Source organism: Ictalurus punctatus, chromosome 14 (assembly GCF_001660625.3).
Source record: "Ictalurus punctatus breed USDA103 chromosome 14, Coco_2.0, whole genome shotgun sequence".
Classification (NCBI taxonomy): domain Eukaryota; kingdom Metazoa; phylum Chordata; class Actinopteri; order Siluriformes; family Ictaluridae; genus Ictalurus; species Ictalurus punctatus.
Window position 1 is genome coordinate 11,141,860 of NC_030429.2, and position 21,143 is coordinate 11,163,002.

Here is a 21,143-nt window from a genome sequence, read left to right on the forward strand (position 1 = left end):
ATGCTACAAATCATTAAAAAGCCAGGCCAAGGTCCTGACATCAGCCTGTGGTCTGAATCACTGGGTGGGACTGGTGTATAAAGTCTGAGGGTTTTGCAGATGGTCTTTGTCCACTGATACAGTAATGAAGTAAGTGCTAGAGCAGGAGTGAGCTCATATGTTGTGCTATTCACCGCTGCGGGCCTTTTCCACTGCGAGTTAAAGTGTGGTAATTTTACTACATCTGTTAAATGTTTATACGGGCATATTGTAAGGAAAATGTCAGCCGATCCTGCGCGCAGTTATTTTAAAGGTGAAATGGCGCAAGAGCAGGTGGAGCTCTTACTTGAGCAGTCGGGGTTCACAGTCGAGGCCCGGTAGTAGCAGCCGTGCGGTCTGTCGCACGTCATCGCTGTCCACTAACAGGCTGCGGCGGTGCTCTGCATGTACGATGGCCACACGCATCCACTCCATGAGGGGTGGCAGCAGGAGGAAGGGCCTGCACAGGAGACACACATCACAGATAAAGGCACTGGTATAGTATCAACAGTGTGTGTGGATACAGAGCTCTTCCTCTTCCTTTTTTGTCCATTACATCATTTGACTCAGTCCTACACCTTCCTCCAAGGTTCTTTGGATGGGGCTCTACTTCCTCTTCATAGGGTTCTGCATTTCCCAGGACAAATTGAAGAACCTTTCAGGGTACTAGATGGAGCCTTTTTAAATGAGTGTACTATTGAGCCTGTAACAATGGCTACATTATTGTGGCAAATACACATTTATTGATACAAACTAGTCTTTAAAGGTGTAATTAGCCATTTTGGTGCTTTTGAGTTTTGAAACTCAACTCAAACAAATACTGAACATACAGTTTATCAAATAAAAATGGATGTTTTGTGGCTTTTAGTAAGAATATGTTAGCCTTAAGGTTATCTATAAGCTAGTGTGCTCCAAAACACTGACAAAATTCACATTAGGAAGATATATGCATTCAAAATTTACAGTCTCTCTCTCTACCACCAATACGGATCAACACTTTTGATGACATCATTCTGCACTTCAGCTTCTCATCAGATTTCCTGTCCAATCAAACGCTCTCTAGAATCTGAAGTGTCCCGCCCACAATATTATAAAAGTCATCTTGACGAAGTACGGCTGAATAGCCCGGGCTGTGAGGTAAGTTAAATGCTATTGGCTATTTAAAAAGGAGGAGGGGCCACTCTATATGTCCCGCCCTGAATTCCTGTTTCAGTGGAAATCACAACAACACATCGAATAACGCTGCGTGTTTCAAGGCATTTCAAAAGGACTTTAAAGGTTCTTCAGCGTGTCCCACTGAGGCAACTTTTAAAAGCTCTATTCTGAACCCTACAACAAAGAGTTTCCATTTTGGTCAAAGTACATCCTGTTTACAAAGAGGAGAACTCTCCAAAGAGTCCTTGAGGAACCTTTTTTTCAAGAGTGCGTTGCCTAAGGTACATAAAATGAATGCTAGTGGCAGAATATTTACAACCAACTAAAGCCACCTCCTGTCCTGATTGGCTGGATCATATTTGTTTATTTCTCCATGTACAGTCTTAAAAATCTAAAAATCCTAAATTGTCCTTCATTTGCATCAATGGGGAAACACTTAGAGATCAAAAAAAATCCCATTCAGTCCACATATAGCCTTCTCAAGCTAAGAACACTTAGTTATCCAAAGAACTCTTGTGGAACCCTTTTATCCCACAAGAAAATAATGAATGTATATATTGAATTTGGGGTGCTACAAAGACCACGGTTTCTCCTCTCAGTAGATACCTTATCAAAGCTTCCCAAATGCGAGGAGAACTTTGCCAAAAAAAATAAAATAATTCTGACATAAAAATCACTGACCGCACCTTTAATATGTATCTGGATCGTTTAAATAGTGTTTAAAACTGGGCTCTTGAATGTCCAGGCTTCAGCAGGATGGACTTTTTCTTTCAGCACCCTCGCACATCCTGATACCCACAGCTGCTACTGCTCACACTCCTTCCTCACACACACACACACACACACACACACACACACACACACACACACACACACACACACACACACACACCCCCCCATATGAATCCATTCTCAGCGGCACAGTTACTAAAGACAAGCGATTTTAAATAGTGTCAGCGATGAAGAAAGGTTTGCTGTGTAACATCATAACATGGGGCTGCATGGAAATGAAGTCAAATAAAAGGAAGAGGAAGAAAACATTTCAGGGAAGTGTATACAAACTTGACACTTATACATGATTAAAATGTTTTATTTTGGAATGGTTTTGTATGTGAAACTTTTACATGGGAAGTGTTTTAGCTTCATCCCTCTCAGCCCTGCAGTGGTGCCGGTGTGCCACCAGGGGGAGTCTTTAGCTGTGGTCCATTCTGAAGTGATCGTGATTATGATCCCAGGCAACCCGTCGCAGGGCACAATCAAACACACTACGGACAATTCTGAAACGCCAATCAACCTACAACGCATGTCTTTGGACTGGGGAGGAAGCCGGAGTACCCGGAGGAAACTCCTGAAGCAAGTGGAGAACATGCAAGCTCTGTGCACACAGGACGGAGGTGGGATTTTAACCCGTAACCCTAAAGGTGCGAGGCAAATGTGCTAACAACTAAGCACTCTACCCCCTAAATCCTACAATCCTAATCCTGAATCCTACAGCCTGCCGCACTACACAGATTGGTCAAGCTGACAGGAGAAAAGTTTGCACAGATAACTAATAATCTTTTCAGAATCTAGAACATGCAGGAATGTGGAAACCGAGCCAAATAAAGTCTAAATTAAAGTCCAAATAAAGTCAGAGCTGTCACATAACTCTCCTGCTAGCACGACATGCAGTCACCTCACAGTTTAACATATTTAGCAGTGTAATAGAGACTTGAATATTATACTATCATATGAAATAACATCCCACCGTGGCCCTGTGTGTGTGGAGTTTGCATGTTCTCTCCGTGCTGCGGGGGTTTACTCCGGGTACTCCGGTTTCCTCCCCCAGTCCAAAGACATGCATGGTAGGCTGATTGGCGTGTCTAAAGTGTCCGTAGTGTATGAATGGGTGTGTGAGTGTGTATGTGATTGTGCCCTGCGATGGATTGGCACCCTGTCCAGGGTGTACCCCGCCTTGTGCCCGATGCTCTCTGGGATAGGCTCCAGGTTCCCCGAGACCCTGAAGGAAGGATAAGCGGTATCGAAGATGGATGGATGGATGGATATGAAATAATGCTATCTAGTTCAGAAGACCACAACTTATAGTGAAAGTTGATTGACTGCTAGCCAATGAGGGCAGTGGTTGCTCAGTGGTTAAGACCTGGCCTCCTGATCAGAACGTTGTAAATTCAAATCCCAGCACTGCCAAGCTTCCATTGCTGGGCCCTTAATATTAATGCGCTCATTCTAAAGTAATGTGATCACTTCTATACTAACATCTCATTCACCGAGACTTGTATGGTGGACGCGCCACGTAATTGAAGGCTAATAATTCTATAATTCTGCAAGCAGATGTTAATTTAACATTTACGGAAAAAGTCGTGGGTGTCAGTGCTTTATAACAGTAAGGTTTTTTTTAAATTTATTATTCATTTCAAAAGACAAAAAAAGAGGCTGGGGAGAGAAGTGCTGTAAATGTAACTATAAATGATTAAAACCATCATCAAATGAAGTAAATAAAAATGTACATAAATAAATAAATAAAAACATTAAATAAAGTAAGAATGTTAATCGTTAGAGGAATAGTGCACGTGGGACATGCAGTTAGTGGAAAACAATCAACTTTGAGGTGGTAGCAGTGGGAGCTCAACACCACATTAATATGTGGGGTTACTGATCGGAAGGTCATGAGTTCAAACCCCAGCACTGCCAAGCTTCCACTGTTGGGCCCTTGAGCCTGGCTAACCCACAACTGCTCAGTTATATAAATGAGATAAATATAAGTCGCTCTGGATACGGGCGTCTGCTAAAATGCCATCAATGTAAATGTCAATTATTAGTGAAGGTGCAAAACCAGTGTGCCACGTGCTCATTTATTTATTTATTCATTCCGTATTAATTCACTTCACTAGCTAACTAACTCGCCATTCGTTATTACATCGCATTGACTAACAGTTCGAATTCTGGGCAACTAAAACGTGGGACTGGGTAACATACAGGAGCGTCTACTGGCTAGCTAATGCATTCATGATTTATCCACTGCTTTAAAAGGGATCTATGCGGAACTCTTTTTTTTTCTTTTCCCTTTAAGAGTGTACAAATGGCTGCTTTGGACGTTCCATAGCACAAGCTTTATCACTTTGGAACAGATCGCACAGTTTACTGCACACTTCATCCAAAATGCTAATGATGCTCACAGTGGAAGCAAATGTGTGCTAACTGAGCCTGTTATATCATTTTGAATCAAGTATTTCCTTGTAATGTTTTATCCAGCCCAGTGTTGTCCTCATCACTATAGCTTTGTTCCACAGTGAAGATCTGGATCCAAACCTGCTGCTAAACATCCGACATCCTGCAGAGTTCTCATACTCCAGTGCTACTGAAGGCTGGATCAGCTGTGTTAGATTAGCGCTGGATCTGTAGCAGCGGCTGAGATATACAATCGACTTCATCCTTCTATAATCCTACATAAACATAAATCATTAAAAAAAGAAGACTTATATATATATATATAAAGGATGCAACACTGGTTTGCTCTTAGGGAGGAGGTGTTACAGCAGGGACATGGTAAAACACAGGCAGCCCAGCGAGAGTCTGGCAGTCTAACAAGACATATGCAAATGAAGCACACAGGGTGGAACGAGGTGCTCATTAAGGAAGGTAAACATGCGCAAGGGAGATGAGTCCTATCAACAACAACAGAGGAGAAATATAACACGCAGAGACACATGAAAGCTATTCTTAGATATTGAAGAGAAAAAAAAACACTGATTGGAACCGAAAAGACCAAAGTTTGTTCTGGTAGTTAAAATAGTTTAAGAAGCATGCAAAATATCCATCCATACATTTTCTGTACCTCTTATCCTACACAGAGGCACGGGAGCCTATCCCATGTACTCGGCCCACAAGGCAAGGGCACAACTACACACACACACACACACACTCGCTCATTCACACACAATTTAGAGACGCCAATCAGCGTACAGTACACGACAGCACTAAAAGATCCCAAAGGAAAAACCGAAAAAAGATGAAGAAATGAGTCATACGAAGTAGCTTTGATAGGGATGTTTGCTTTGACAGTTTGCAAACGTTGATTATTAGTAGTGTCAAGTTGATCAAAAATCACTATTTAAAGCTAAACTCATATAGCCTGCATAAACATCTCCAACGTTCCGACTGGAAATTACGAGTACTATCATAAGCTAGGTTTTAACTTGGGGCTGAGTTTCTAAACTTAAAACTCAAACAAACACAGCACTTCAGGGTTCGCTTTAAAGTCCCATCCCCAAAACACATACCGTAAAACATGCATAATTCAGAGCGGGACAATATGCTGGCATAATATTGATAACTTGAAAAATTGCACCACAATCATTTTTATTAATATTTTATTAGCAGTATATGATTGTACCAATGAAATGTTCCATTTTTTCCCCACTTTGCTGTGTTAAATAATTGATTCTTTATAAACGTTAAATAACACTTTATCATCTTCACTAGCTTCTTTATCCTGGTCAGGGTCATGGTGGATCATAATATGATTTTTTTTTTTCCCATATTGTCGAACGCTACACTACAACATAAGTGCTGTGTGATAGGGAAATCCCCTGTTATAGTTATTCGACATAAAAACAAACATTAAGTGTTCCTCCAAAGGGACATACTGAAAAAAAGAACCACGAGATTTAAAGCACAAGATTTGACCTGTGTAAAGATTTCGACTGTAATCTGCTGTGATTAAGACTTAGACTATGAAAGTGAACATATCCTGTAGATGATCTGCACAGTTCTCTGCTGAATTCTCTCTTAATGCAACAGACAAATAAATGACCAGGTAGAAGATTTTTGTTTAACTGGGTGCTCCTTGTCTACTTTTAGGACTGAAAATCCAAAGATGTTTCAGGTCATATTTATGCGGCTATATCGAAAATTCTAAAGGGTTCACGAACTTTCAAGCGCCACTGTACATTACAAACATGTGAGTATGTGTGCTGAAGATACAGTGCGTGCCACTGTTAATGGTTTGTATGTGTTTTAAATTGGTCTCTAATTTGACCGCATCATCTGGAAAAGAGCACAATGGTTTGATTGTGTGTGTCTCTGTGTGTGAGAGTAAAAGATTGAAAACAGCGACAGGCACTACTGGAACGATCGCATCGGCCAGAATGGCCCGGCATCCTGCCATAGAGGACTTCCACTAGCGCTTTTCCATCTCGAAATGCGATTATTGATCCTTCAAAAGCTCCCAGGCTTGGAAACAACTAATCTAGAGTTAGCTTTGGTGCAATAAAGCTACTATGTAATACCTTTGGCTTCCTCACACCCCCACTAACACATTCTCACACACACACACACACACACACACATTTGATGAATAGTCCACTCCTGTGACCTGCTCCTATCTGAATGAAACTCAAGCAGTGTGAAACTCAAACCCTTCCAAACACTTCTAACCTTTGCTTTGTTCACTTGCCACAGGGCTACAACTCTATACACGGCGGGCGCGTGTGGACCCCTGGTGCTCTCACTCGCTCGGCCCCTGGGTCACACCTCAACCACGACCCTCGCATCTGATTCTAGAGCTCAAGTTCGACACCCTGAAACCTGAGTTGGTTCCATGGGCCACATCAAAGCCTGGTCGAGCACAGGGCTCTGAAACCGGAGAGCGCTCCATGCTAATTAGCCTCTCCTCTCCTGCACTCACACAATGGATGGGTAATGGGGATCTTGATGGGAGCAGGTCACACTTCAGATGTGTGAGTGTGATTAGACCCAAGTTACCGAGACCGCATGCTCTGCATGCTCACTGGATGTTCATAACATGCTATAGCAGCTTCGAGTCACACGGTTCTTGCAGAAAATTCCAGATGTTCTCACAGCTCTCTACTCATAGCACCCTGTGCCTCAGTCTTTTCCCCCCTTATGCTCTTAAATTTCATGTGGTTTGGCAAAACGTGATGATTAATCCTTCTGTTGTTTTTCTACAGCACGAAGAGCTTAGATTATTTGCTTAAAGTTAAGGCTAGATACAAACAGCTCAGAGCAAAAAGGTTTTTTCAGCCAGAGCCGTCACTGCTGACAAAGCATCTTCGAACGCTCAGACGTTCCTAAAGCATGAGGCGTGCTTCTCCGTTATTGCTTAAGCTTCCTATTATTATTCATTCCGAATGGGTGCCTCCCATACACAAACACCATGATCATATTCGGTATATTTCTCTCCTAAATACCTGCTCTCAAATTTCTACATCACAGTTCTGTAACTTCTAAAAGTGTAATGTAACTGTGAAAGCAAATGCTGGACAACTCCTCAGATAAATAGCACCCGGCTGTTTATTAGCTCCCATCAGGCTGATCACTACACCGCCATCTTTATAGAAACGACTGTTTTAATGGTGTGTTCCTGGACTGATTCGTCTTAAATAAATACTGTTGTCTTACAATCAGACTTCTAAAAAAATTTTTAAGGATCACACAGTGGTGCTTGAAAGTTTGTGAACCCTTTAGAATTTTCTATATATGACCTTAAACATCCCAGATTTTCCTAAAAGTAGACTAAGAGAACCCAGTGAAACAAATGAGACAAAATTATTATACTTGGTCATTTATTTATTGAGGAATATGATCCAATATTACAGGAATCTTAGGAAATTAATTTTTTTTTTACTGAGGAATTTTATCCCTTTCCTCAGTACAGAACAGCTTCGACTCTGGGATGTTGGTGGGTTTCGTCACGTGAACTGCCTGCTTCAGGTCCTTCCACACCATTTCTATTGAATTAAGGTCAAGACTTTGACTTGGCCATTGGTCATATTTATGCAGAAATATAGAAAACGCTAAAGGGTTCACAAACTTTCAAGCACCACTGTACGTAATTTTGCTTTTTATCTATCATGTTCTAACGTGTATGTTCTATGTACCTGCATGTCACCTAAATTGCCCTTTGGGATTAAAAAAAAAAGAGCAACCGAATTATTTGACTTTGATTCATTTTTTTATTAGAGGCATCATTGTGGTGTATTGAGTAATGCTGCCATCTAACCACTCCAGGGTCCCTGGTTTGATACTAAGCTCGAGTTACTGTCTGAGTGGAGTTTCACGTCTTCTCCCGTGTCTGCATGGCTTTACTCTGGGCTCTCTGATTTCCTCCCACCTCCTAAAAATATGCCGGGAGGTGTATTGGCTACGCTCAATTGGCTTAAGTGTGAACGAGTGTGTGAATGTGAGTGTGCGCCCAATCCAGGCTGTATTCCCGCATCACACCCAGTGTTCTGGGAACTGGCTCTGGATCCAAAGCGGTTTGTGAAGATGAATAAATGAATGAATCTTTTTTTTTTCATTAGCACCCTTCAGTTAATTATGAGCTTAGAATCCTGAATCAGCTACGTGACTGGAAGGAAGACAAGTGAGTCAACATGACACATATCCAAAACATGGAGGAAAAAATGCAGCAGCGGATCCGTACAGACTGTGTTAAGTCGGATCTAACGCTAATCCTACGCTTTGGGCCATTAATAGGCACAAATTGAGACTAAATATCAGTTTCAGAATATTTCTCTGCTAATTACAATACAGTTAGCACTGAAGAAACCACTATGGTACAAACTTCATCAACAAGCTGTACAAACCGGACGTTCTGTATTGTTTATTATGAGTTTACATATAGCTCAAAACATATAGAAAGTGGGAGTGTGGGATCTGAATGGATGTTTATGCGGTTTACACTTCACTCACATGAGTCACAGTCCCATGATGCAAATTGAAACAATTGGTTTCACAGGTTTCACACTCATAATGCCTGAGAAATGCTTTCAGTGTGAACTGGCCAGTACTGTGTGTTTTGTATTGTTGGTAACACTGGGAGCACTGGGAGCAGTGGTGGCTCAGTGGCCCTCTGTTACTGATCAGAAGGTCAGGAGTTCAAGCCACCACCGTTGGGCCCTTAACCCTCAATTGCTCAGATGTATAAATCAGATAAATGTAAGTCACTCTAGATAAGGGTGTCTGCCAAAAGCCAAAAATAATTTCCACTATGTTTCTTGAGACGTTTTATTATCCGATAAATGCATTTATGTATTTATAACGGGACAGCAAAGTTGTTTGAATCGATCAGTGCATCTTTTGCTAGTCAGCAGGCACGCCATGTCAGCAATCAGCATGTGTGAGCTGTATGTCTTCAGAGGCAGACTCAGGGTCAGTGTGTCATCTATCAATTTCAGCCTCTCATTCAGTCCATGATGCTTAGCACCAAGAGCTCCTCTTCACCCCTCTGACCCCTCTCTGTCTGCTCTTTTCTTTTTTTTCTGTCTTGCTCACCCTCCTCTCGATAACAGACATGCACGTTGCCTTGGGCTGTTGTAAAACATCCGTGTGTCACGGTAACCTCAGCCTATGATAGGAAGACCCTGAACAGTGCCTTTACAATTACTGAGCTGTGTCAAGACCACACAGCGTGCCAGAGAGAGACTGGGTTGGGTTTCAAACGAAGCTTTAATACCTTTTTTTAATAGCACTAGGAGCACACAGGGGGATCTGGAATAAGGAGCCAGGCATTGAGTTGAGGCATTGCCAGGGCTGAGGAACTGCCTGTTTTTCATTCTATTACCACACACACACACACACACACACACACACACACACTGCAGCTCTGTAAATTTCTGCTAGTGATGGTGTTGGTGTTATCATGAAAATGTTGAGCTCTCTGAAGTGGGCTGCCGCTGCACCTTCATTGTTTTCCACTCGAGTTTGTTGTTTAGATTGAGGTTGCTGCACAGCACAGAGGCCAGCTGCGGCTAACAAGTTACGCTCTGGCCTGAGTCCGACTGTCGTACATAACCGTGCGTGTGTGTACAGTGTCTGACAGCTGTTAACAAACAGCACGCAAATACTAGACCATCAAAGGATCATACTGACTTTGCCCTTGAGCAAAGATGAGGGAGGTGAGTGTGTGCACGCTGCTTTAGCGATTCCGTTCGGATTTAGGTTTGGCAATGGCGCAAGCTTTAGTGCAAAAGGTTTGTAATTAGATTTAGGATTTAGGGTTTAGAGTTAGGTACAAATGGCAAGAAATGTACACCATCTGGAGCCTTACTACTGCAGTAATCTGTAGTCATTACGTGGTACTGCAGCTGACAGGTTAATCCCAGCTTTTTTTTTGGGAAGAGCTCTCCCATTGTGTTCAGGGATGAAAACCTTTTTCTTCTTCACTTAAGGAAAAGAGCAGATGAGGTCAAATCTGCTGTAGGGCATCCTTCTTGCTCCGACAGTAACGTCTTCATCCTATTGTTCCTCCTCTTTTATTGTTCCTCCTGCATCTCATGTCCAAAGAATCTGTGCGAAGGTTTACGTTAAGTTTAAATTGAGCACCACTCTTGCTGCTCTATTTCTTACAGCATTATGCTGCATTCACAAGGACTTTTTGTTAGGTGTCAATAACGTTCCTCGTGTCTATTTCAATGAGTACAATGTGGTGACAGACAACATGCACCAACACGTGCTGCTTTTACTCCATCGTATGTTAAAAAAAAGCTTAGCTGAACGTTTTACAATACAAACTCTTGGCAATGCATCAACCAATAGGAGACAGCGTGGGAGGAGCGACAGGCATTTAATAGGAAACAAAACCCTGGTTGTTAGTGCAAAAGACATGCATTTCAGATGTGTACAAATGCCTACAGCAATGCATGTCGACACATGTTCTGATGGAATCTGAAAAAAGTATTGTTAGGGTACAGTGTATCTCAAGGTCCCTTTCCAGAACCTTCACACTAACTGTCCCTCAGTGGTGGAATGAACTTCCGACCTCAATCCGGACCGCAGAGTCTGTCACTATGTTCAAAAAACAACTACAGACCCACCTCTTCCGTAAGCATGTAACTAACCGATAAAATGCCAACCCCACATTATCCTAAAAAAATTAACAAAATTAAAAAATGTAATAAATTCTCTGGCTCTTACACCTCTACTCTGCGCACTTTACTTTTCTAGAACACCATTAAAATAATCTCGTATGGTAGCACTACTTGTATTATTCTCCGCTTGATATATCACTTTGCTTGTATTTCCTCATTTGTCGCTTTGGATAAAAGCATCTGCTAAATGAATAAATGTAAATGTACTTAGCTCACACAGCGACCATGCACAAGAACATTAATGCACCCCTTGCCATGGAGTTCAATAAGAATAGCTGGTTGACGGATAAGGTATTGATGCATGCCTAATTTTGCTCCGTTGTCCATTGAAATGTTTAAAAAGGTTTCCATTAAAAAAAAGAGTCAAAACAAATGGTATGGGCCAATTCACACTGAAGCATATCTCATGCTTTTTGAGTCAATCTCAAACCTGTGAAACCAGTGTTTCAATTTACATCAGCTCCATGAGACTGCGACTCATGTGAGTGACGTGTAAATGCCATAAACATCCATTTAAATCCCACAATCCCATTTTCCATATGTTGTGAGCTATATGTAAACTGATAATGAATGATACAACAATACTCTGTTGTGGCCATGCATTAGCCAATAGGATATAGTGTAGGCGGGGTTTCAGTCATTCGCATGTTTGTCACCACAGTGTTCAAAAAATGAAATCATGCCTACGATGCACTATAACTGCTGAAAAGTATGTGTTATGCTGCCTTGAGATGATACAAGTACATCGTACTCTGCGCAGATGATGTCCTATCTACCGTACGCCCGAGTGTTAAACGAACCACCTCAGAGAGAACCCTACTAAGCTCGTAACTGAAAGAATTTCCACAACAAAGGCAAAGACATGGGGAATTAAGGAGGTCTTCAGAGCTCCACCATATCATTATCACCTCTAGAATCTCCTCCAGGCTATGTGGTGTCTCCCACTTCGCATGTATATGAATAGGGCCATCAGGTGTTAATTAGTGCAGCCTGAAAGGGAAGAGGTGCTCCGGGACCTACCTCTCTTTGCTCAGGGCCATTCTGGGTGGCTCCAGGTTGGGATTCTCCATGGACTCCATCTGAGGGCAGCGCAGGAAGTAGTAGAGTGTGTGCAAGGCGTCTGGAGACCAGGAGACGGGCTGCTGCCGGACATGGCGTGCTGGACTTGCTCCGACCCGCACCGAGCCCAGGCGCTGCATGTGGTGCATGGCCCGTGACACCAGATCACCTGATCAGAGGGAACATATATATATATATATATATATATAATTTATTTTATTCATTTATTTTAGTTTATATTGTATATAAGTATTTATGCATTATTTTTTTTATGGATGCACAAAAAGCACTGAATTAAACAACAGTCCTAAATTAACAATATATATTCTGGTGTGTGTGTGTGTGTGTGTGTGTGTGTGTGTGTGTATGCACGCGCATTGGGTTCTTTTCTGTTTTGGACAAACAGTTGTGTAACGTTTTAGTCTGAAGTTTATATTTGTAACACTCAGTTTGTGTATTTTATTTTAAATAAACCAAAAAAATGGTACTGAAAGTTAGCCCCGCCCCCATCCGATTAATCAATTAATCGGAAGAATAATCGGCCAACTAATCAATTATGAAAATAATAATAAAATAATAATAATAAATAATAATAAAATAATAATCGTTAGTTGCAGACCTATTTCCAGTAAACAAACAAATTCTGGTTTGTGTTCGGTGGCAGACAGCAGAAAAGAGTGCTTCCTTTACTATATGTCTATACTGAAAAACAATTCAAATACATTTTTCTCAGCATTTAATGGAATTTTCTTTGCCAACATGTCAATTCAGCTTCTTCTTCCTAGCGTTATTCCCGAGCTATAATAGGGTCCACTTAGATTTGATTTGGCACAGGTTTTTTCCTGACGCAACCTTCCTATTTTCATCTGGGCTTGGGACCGGCACTGAGTACAACCCCCAGTGTCTGGGGTTCCCTGCCCGGGAATCGAACCAACTGAGTGTGGGATCCTTAGCCGCTGGACCACCAGAAAACTTGCCAACATGTCAATTAAAATAGGATATATATTACCTGAGGTAGATGGTAAAGTAATAAGTATATGGATAATGTACTTAAAAGTGTATTTAAAGTATTATTCAAAACTATATATTTATAAGTCTTGGCTTTGTTCCAATTCAGCCCAAAGTAAGTGTATAATTTATATATGGACGGTATATAAAGTAGTAAACTTTATATGTTCTTAAAAAAAAAAAGGTACTAAAATGTGTACTATATTTAGCTGACTTTAGTTCATTAAGCCTGTCTGTTTCACCTAATACATAATGATAACCAAATAACAACTGGATGCTCCACAGCTCTTTATCTGGCTGGCTGCTAAATATGGACTTCAGAATTGAGTAAGTGCCAGGACACAATGATTAGATAAAAAGGAACAAATCCAAATAAGGTTACGAATTAACCTTCCAGTTGTGTCATGTCCCACCACACTGATTACCAAAACCTGATTACGTCAAGTGGAATAGGTTAGGTATATAAAATTACCCACTAAATCTAATCAGAAATGATTCAATAAGCATGAAACCTAAGACAACAGGCCTGGCATTGAATTCCTCTTAATACACACTAACGCTATGAAGCTACTTCATAGTCGGCTACAAAATCAACACAGCAAAACAGAAACGTTTTCTTCCATAAGGTTAACTTCAGAGCCAACTGCACACACCCATGGTTCATTACCTCTCCTCACACTGCGTACTCTTTGAGTACACATCCAAATTCCTGCATTAGCATTTGGAAATACTCAAACGGAAAAATGTTTTTCACAGCTTGCTCCATACCGCTCATTAGGACAGAGGACGAGTGTTCGAGCTCTATGAGACACTAAATCTTATGAGCAGTAAATCAGGACCTGCTTAAGGAACCACAGATGGACCATGAAAAGCATTTTATAGATCAAGAAACAAACAAACAATAAAACACAAAAGAAGCAATTAGTGAGCGCTAGGCTACAACCCACAATTTCCTGTGGAGTTGCACAGACGCCATGGACCGACTGGTCAATTTGTGAGGACGGGTAACAATCGTTTGAGGTAATTATCCCATGCTTAATTTCTGACCTGAGTGTGTGGGTTGGGAGAGGGTGGGACCCTCCATTATGGGCTGAAGACCCCACTTGTTGCTGAAGGAGCTTCTTTGTGTCCTACCATGCCCCTGAAGGGCTCCCAGAGGAATTCAGAAGCAACAGGAAGGCTGCGCTGGGCCTGATGTTCATGACTATGTCCTTAGCTTGACCATATTAGATTGATTATTTGGCTCAGACATAATACCAATTGAAATGTGAGGCATTTCCTATCCCAGCTGTCTCACCAAGCAACAACGCATCAATGCACCATTTCAAGAGAACATCACATAATTGTACAAGATGTTGACAGTGACTAGAGTTGTTTTATACTTTAAAGCCACAATAAAATCAATTATATTTGTGTTTATGACAATACAAAGCCGAAATCATCACATACTTGTGTAAAAGATTATACTGGATTCCAGCATGCCCTGTTTAGCACCAGGGTGGCCGGGACTCTACAAATACTTCACTGTCTGCCACTGCCCGGAGTGTGCGTGTGCGTGTGTGTGTGTGTGTGTGTGTGTGTGTGTGTGTGTGTGTGTGTGTGTGTAGAGATGGTGCCAGTGCAGTCCAGCAACCTCTGAAAGTCATCACAAGGAGTGCTTTCACTCAGACTCGCAGAATCTCCTGTACTGTTTGCTCAGATGAATGTGCTCTTGTGCACAGGTACAAACAGTAGAGTGTCCACAGGTTTGCAGGAGGAAATTGACCCCTAACATCAGTAAGCTCGAGCCATTTCCTGTGGCACACTAAGTAAATACTCACAGACAGGTAAGACAGCCAAATCGAGGAAAACCTGGGCATCAGAGAAAGTCCTAATCCACTGAGAGAAGGTCATGTTTTCGCAATTTAACTAATGTAAAGAATGAAAAAATAATATATGAACGATGAAATACCTTTGGGTAATACTTTTAGGGGATCTGTTATGCCACATATAATTATATAGTATATATATTTTTAAATGATTGTCTAATAGGGCTGCCAAAACAAATATTATGATTTGAATACCATTTAATAAAATACTTAATATTTATACAATTTTTATGTTATTTATTTAAACGTTTAAAGGTTTAAGAGTCCATTGTCTAATTTTAGTTGCTTTATGTGTCCCTGTACCAGAGTTTTGGGCAAATACACCCTTGTGTTGCTTGATATAAGAAAAGGGCGTGGAAGAAAGAGATCCATCCATTCATTTTCCATACTGCTTATCCTACACAGGGTCGCAGGGTCACCTGGAGCCTATCCAAAAGAACTCGGGCCACAGCGCACTCACACACTACGCACAAATTGGAAATGCCAATCAGTCTCCAGTGCAAGTCTTTGGGCTGGGAGGAAACCCCAGAAGCATGGGGAGAACATGCAAGCTCTGCCCACCCCCTCCTATACTGTGTTTTCACGTTTTTAAATGAAGAAATTCCTTCCATAAATTGTAAATAAATTACTAAGTTAAATAAACGACCCCTTACAGAAAGCTTCACCAAATCAACAATTATATATATATATATATATATATATATATATATATATATATATATATATATATATATATATATATAAACATTTTTTTGTTTGTATGTTAAATAACAACATGTATTGAAATGTTTATTATTAGGATTAGATTATGTGGAGTGTACACCAAACAAGTCCCTGTGAAATAACTATTACTATAATAACCATAACATATCAGAATGAACACATTAATTTAAACCTACTACTGTAACTACTGTCAGAGCTGCAGTTATAGAAAAATAATTTTAAAAAATAATAAAAACACCTTATGGCCAATCAGATTTGAGAATTCAACAGTGCTTTGGTATAAAAACTCATTTCGTTCATAGTGTTTACTTACTGTTATTTAAATGAAATGGTATGTACAACCAGCTAAAAAAACAACAACATCACAACAAACTACTGACACAGAGGAAGAAAACACATCTAGTCTCGAGGATGTCAAGACAGATAAGATTAGTTGTCCTGCCCTGACATCTTATAATCTAACCTTATATCCAGTTAAGCAACACTCAGGACGTCCTGTCACACTAAACTAACACTCGTGCTTCTCGGGCTCAACAAACTTAACAAAATTGTGCTAGTTGAAAGTGATCTCACATGGAGTCTGGGAGTTTTTTTTCATCTTTCATTCGCACACATCCTAACATCCCCTCACCCCCTCCGCCTTTCTCTCTTTTATCTCATCCAGCTTGGTGTTTAGAGAGCAAACACATCTCTGTCCTCCTCCTAAGGAACTGACATGAGGAGTGTTTACCAGGAGGGAGGAATAATGGAATAATCTGCCTGGAAAGATAAATAACATTCACGTTATCACCTTTCCCACATTCAACCACTACAAAAACAGCCAGTAAACTGCTCTCTGCTTTCTGCGCAGTTCAAGCATGAGCTCTTCACTGCTTTGCATCAGTCCAAATTTAACGGCAGCTTACACTATTAACCAGAAGCTATGACACTCAGTGTGTGTGCATGATTAAACATGACTGCTTCTCCCTCTATAGTTAGAATGCTTATTGTATGTTAATGATGTTTTTTTTTTTACAACGTTCCACTTCCCGGCTGTCAGGAGGGCCCAGATTTGTAAACATCAGAGTGACAGAAGGAAGAGATGAGACAAAGGAGAACAGACGAGGAAATGCAAATAGACACAAACATGCTCAGATTCTCTTTCTCTTCGGTGTTTAATAGTGGAAATGGATGGACTGGATGAGCCCTTTGTTATTTCAGCTTTACACATAAGAGCTGCTGAATTCTCCACTTTGACTGGTTAGAATAAGTTGATTAATCTTCTATAACAGTGCTGGCTATAATTCAAATCATTGGTATTCATTAAGGTATTGTTTCTATTACACTTTAACAGGGACTGGTATGGCAGATACTCCACATAAACAGATTAATAAAAAAAAAAAACACTAAATGTTGATTGGTTGTTGGTTTTCTTTGAGCAGATTCATTTAGCAATTTTAGAAGGAGTCCCCAGTGTCAGCAGTCAAAGCAGTAAAGCTGTAAGTTTATGTTTTCCGACACTGGAAAGTCTTCAGGATGGATCAGGTTGAGCTATGTACTTTCTCTGCAACATGACAAGCTGAATTTCTTTGGAATATTCAAGAGAATAGTGAGTCTGGTGAGGCAATGACTGCTTAGAGGTGATAAGCATATACAGGTGCTGACTAGTATTGTGAGCGTTCCACAATAATAAATGTGACTATAAATGGTTTAAAACTCACTTAGTTCAGAGATGCTGCCTACGCAGGTGGCAAGTAGAGACTGCTCCAGAGTGCGCAGCTCAAGCTGGGCGTATGCATCCTCTCTGCTCTCCACTCCGGCCTGCTGGCCCTCCGTGTACGGACTGAAATAAGCCGGCAGGGACAGCACACCTACAGCAACAAAAGAGAGAGAAATAAAGTTCAAGGGAAAATAACAAATGCATACATTTACTTCATTCATTAATGATGCGAAATATGGCTGCCCTGCATATATGATTTATTTAGTGTAGTGCCCCAGCCCTTCTTCACAAGCACCAAGCATACAGCAGTGCCATTAACTTTTACTGCTGGATTTATACACAGTGAGTAATGCAGTCATTGCCTTTATTGCCAAATGCATAAAAACTATGTTTTATGGTCTCTTTCTTAAAGGCTCCGCATGGAAGAAAATAGGGCACAACCAGTCCCGACAAGTCTCAGTCATCATGCACTCTGTGCGATTTCACTGGAACTGAGAAGAGCCAGCTCAGATTTGGCAGTGGAACAGTAAACTGATGAAACAAACTGATAAAATAAACACAATCCTGTTCTCCAACTGAAAGTTCTGGTTCAATAACTGTTGTTATTTCACACTATAACGATATCTAAATCTTTTTGTTCTCACATGGGAAAGAGAAGGTCGTGTACGGCGGTTGTTTCACTTTTCCAAGTAAAAGTATATTAAAAGTAGAATAAAAACAGGGTTGCCATGGTTGTGTTTTCATGCCAAATTGAGGTCATTTTGGAAAAGGTTTGAGGATGGCTTTTTTGAGGTAGTTTAAATTCAATTAAGAATGAAGTCGTATCAAAGGCTATGGCAAACAAAGGGAAAGTGCAAGTGCAGACAATGTATCTATGACATACAGAACCATTTCTGTTTTAAGACATACTGCAAAGATTGGGATATGGAAAAGTTTTCTGTGAAAGTCTGTGACAAAAAGACGTATTCCAGATATTGCATATTAGATTGAGCACAAGACAGATAAGATGAGATGTTCTGACCCCAACTTCTCCTATTCGTGTGTGCACCATGTTTATCTTGTTTCCCACTTCAAAACTGAGAAAATAAAGAAAAACGTGTCACATTTTTACTTTACCTGAACTCTCTTGGTGCATTTCAGATCCTTTTGTGTGGTTTGTGGGATCTGGCAACCCTGAATAGAAGTTCTCCTGAACCTCAGTGACAAGCATTAACGGTGCAGCGTAGTATCTTTTTTTTCTGAGATTACATTCCAGGTGATTTCATATCAATTCAAATAAAATGAAATAAAATAATCCATAAAATAATCATATGCAGGATTAGCAGAGAAAACAGAACAAAACAGCTCGCGCAGTGTGTGGTTTCCTACATGATGTAAACTGAGAGCTTATAAAAATGGCATTGCTTTTTAGCAAGTGTTCTGATTTGCTCCAAATGGTGAGATCACAGGATTTCAACATCACAGTAAGCTGAGAGGAGAAAAGAAAAAAGTGTTCACTTGTTTAAACAATTGCCACACTATTGCATGGTTTGTGTAACCTTGAAGAAAACATGGACCAAACCCAGCAAAGCCATAAGAATCTTGTTTGCAAAACATGTTTTATTATTTTCATGTGGACACTGAATCCAAACATAGGGTCATAAATCAAATGAACCCTCTTGCCTCTATATTGTTCCTCTAGAGTATAGTTTTAACTAACAGCTACTTACATAAAGCAGTGACCACTACTTCCTCAGTCTAAAAACTGCTCAGTTCCTTGGGTTTCTCGTAAACACTAGTGTTCTACCATTTACTTAAATCTCACAGCTGGATACAGACTGATCCATTCCCACAGTCCAGTGATGGGACTTTCCCCAGTATGTGCTGACTGTTGTCTAACTGGAAAGACTGGGCTTCAGATTGTCCTCACAGCTCCACCCTGGGCATCTCTGAGCCAGACTGAAGCGCAATGCAATCCTCTGCCAAGTTCAATGATTGCGTAATAGCAGGCCATGTTTTATTGCAGCTAAGTTTATACTAGAAAACAATAGCATTATATGAATCATACAATAATGCAAAAACATTTTCAAAGCCTCATCAATCTCTTGCCTTGAGATACATCTGGGATGCTGTAAGACCAGTACAAGCTTTGGTGTTGAGAGTTTTAACACTCTCAGAAATGTTCTCTATGCATCCCGGTGTGACTGAAAACACACACTTTCCTTCTATAGCACACACCCATTGAATTCAGCCCATTATGTTTACGAGATGGTTCTGTATTTACTCTAGCGTGGTCTTAAATAGCAGCTTCCTGTCTGCTTTTCATGTGGATGACCAGATTTAAGCTCAGGCTAAGCGTACGGTTAAGAGCGTTGCACAAAAAGCAGCTCAGTCCCACTGAGAGAATTCAGAGCTAGTGCAAGGCACATCCATAACAAACCTTTTCTTTGGCCTTCAGCATACATGGTACTGCCAAGCTAAAGGAAACAGGCTGGGAACTCTCACCAAGCAGCAAAAACAAAGCAATATTGTAAAAAAAAAAAAAACCCCAGTCATGATTTATGTACAAGGACAGATCTAGCTCTTAAGAAGGCTAAATGTTACTAAAGTGCATTTCCATTCAGTTGCCCAAGTATTCCACAGCACCTCATAGATAAAGTTCTTTCTAAACACGAGTGCATCGAGAACAGATCCAGAGATATGATATTGCACACAAAATATGAGGGTGGAACCAGTTTCCCAAAAGAAACCTCTTCAGTTTAGAAATAAATACACACTATAGCAGTGCAGTGACGAGAAAAATCAGTAGTCTCCAATCCCAGGGTCATAAATTCCACTGGACGGGGATAAACATTAGCTTACAGTAAACAGTGTCTTTACGTTCTCTAAAGTACGTTCTCTAAAGGTCAACATGATTTACACTCATAACATGGTATTTATCGCTGTATTTATATTCCAATGTTTATAACACTACTACAAAGTTCTATTCAAAGAAAAATGAAGTGCTATAACATATAACAGGCAAACTAATAAAAGTGAACACCCCTGCTTTGAAAATATATCTTGGATAGTCTAAAATAAACCACATTATCTGAACTGCTTCAGAAAATGCCTGTTTGATCATTTGTATTATACCGCAGCTCTGCTGAATTCTTGAATCTGATTGGCCTGATTCTTTTCCCAGAAACTTGTATGTTGACGTTTCTTGTGAAATTTTTATTTAGCTTTTTTTTTTTTTTTTTTAAAGGAGTCTCCAGGGTCAGTGTTTTGCAGCACTCAGAAGTAAAGCTGTAACTTTAAGGTTTCGAAACAGAAGGGTCTTGCGCTTTGTTTTGTCAGCAGAGAGGCTGGTGAGGGAATGACTATTTATAGCTGCTAGTGATCACAGGAACTAACTTGTCTCGCTGACATTCCACAAGATAAAAATGTAACTATTAACAGATAAAAAGTATGACACATTATTCTGTATTAAATAAAATAAAAAATAAAAAAAACTGTATGCATTGACAAGTTGCTGTGGTATAAAATGAATAGAATACTTCACTGTACTGTGGTTGATTATTTCCCTAACATGCCCTGTTGTGGGTTTTTCCCCTCACTTATTGAACCTAGTACCTTATCTAATTTAATAAATATCTTTATTAAATGCTACATCTGTTTTTTTCCCCAAGAATGCCTGACTCATATGAAGTTAAAATATTGTTCAGCTTCAGCATTGGTTAGTTTAGCTTGCTCAATTAATAC

General features: G+C 40.4%; 1 protein-coding gene across 2 annotated transcripts in view; it reads right to left on the reverse strand.

Moving 5' to 3' along the window:
• Nucleotides 1-21,143, reverse strand: part of abtb2b (ankyrin repeat and BTB (POZ) domain containing 2b) — a 52,798-nt gene that overhangs the window by 9,776 nt on the left and 21,879 nt on the right. The window contains exons 1-4 of one of the 2 annotated variants that reach the window (XM_053685589.1): nt 18,537-18,703; nt 17,422-17,571; nt 12,084-12,291; nt 326-478 (exon numbers count right to left, since the gene is read on the reverse strand). In XM_053685589.1, coding sequence (XP_053541564.1) covers nt 326-478; nt 12,084-12,291; nt 17,422-17,571; nt 18,537-18,630 — 605 coding nt within the window. In that variant the 5' untranslated portion in view covers nt 18,631-18,703. Of the gene's footprint in view, nt 1-325; nt 479-12,083; nt 12,292-17,421; nt 17,572-18,536; nt 18,704-21,143 lie in introns of those variants that run through there. The other variant, XM_017485648.3, reaches the window with a different exon arrangement.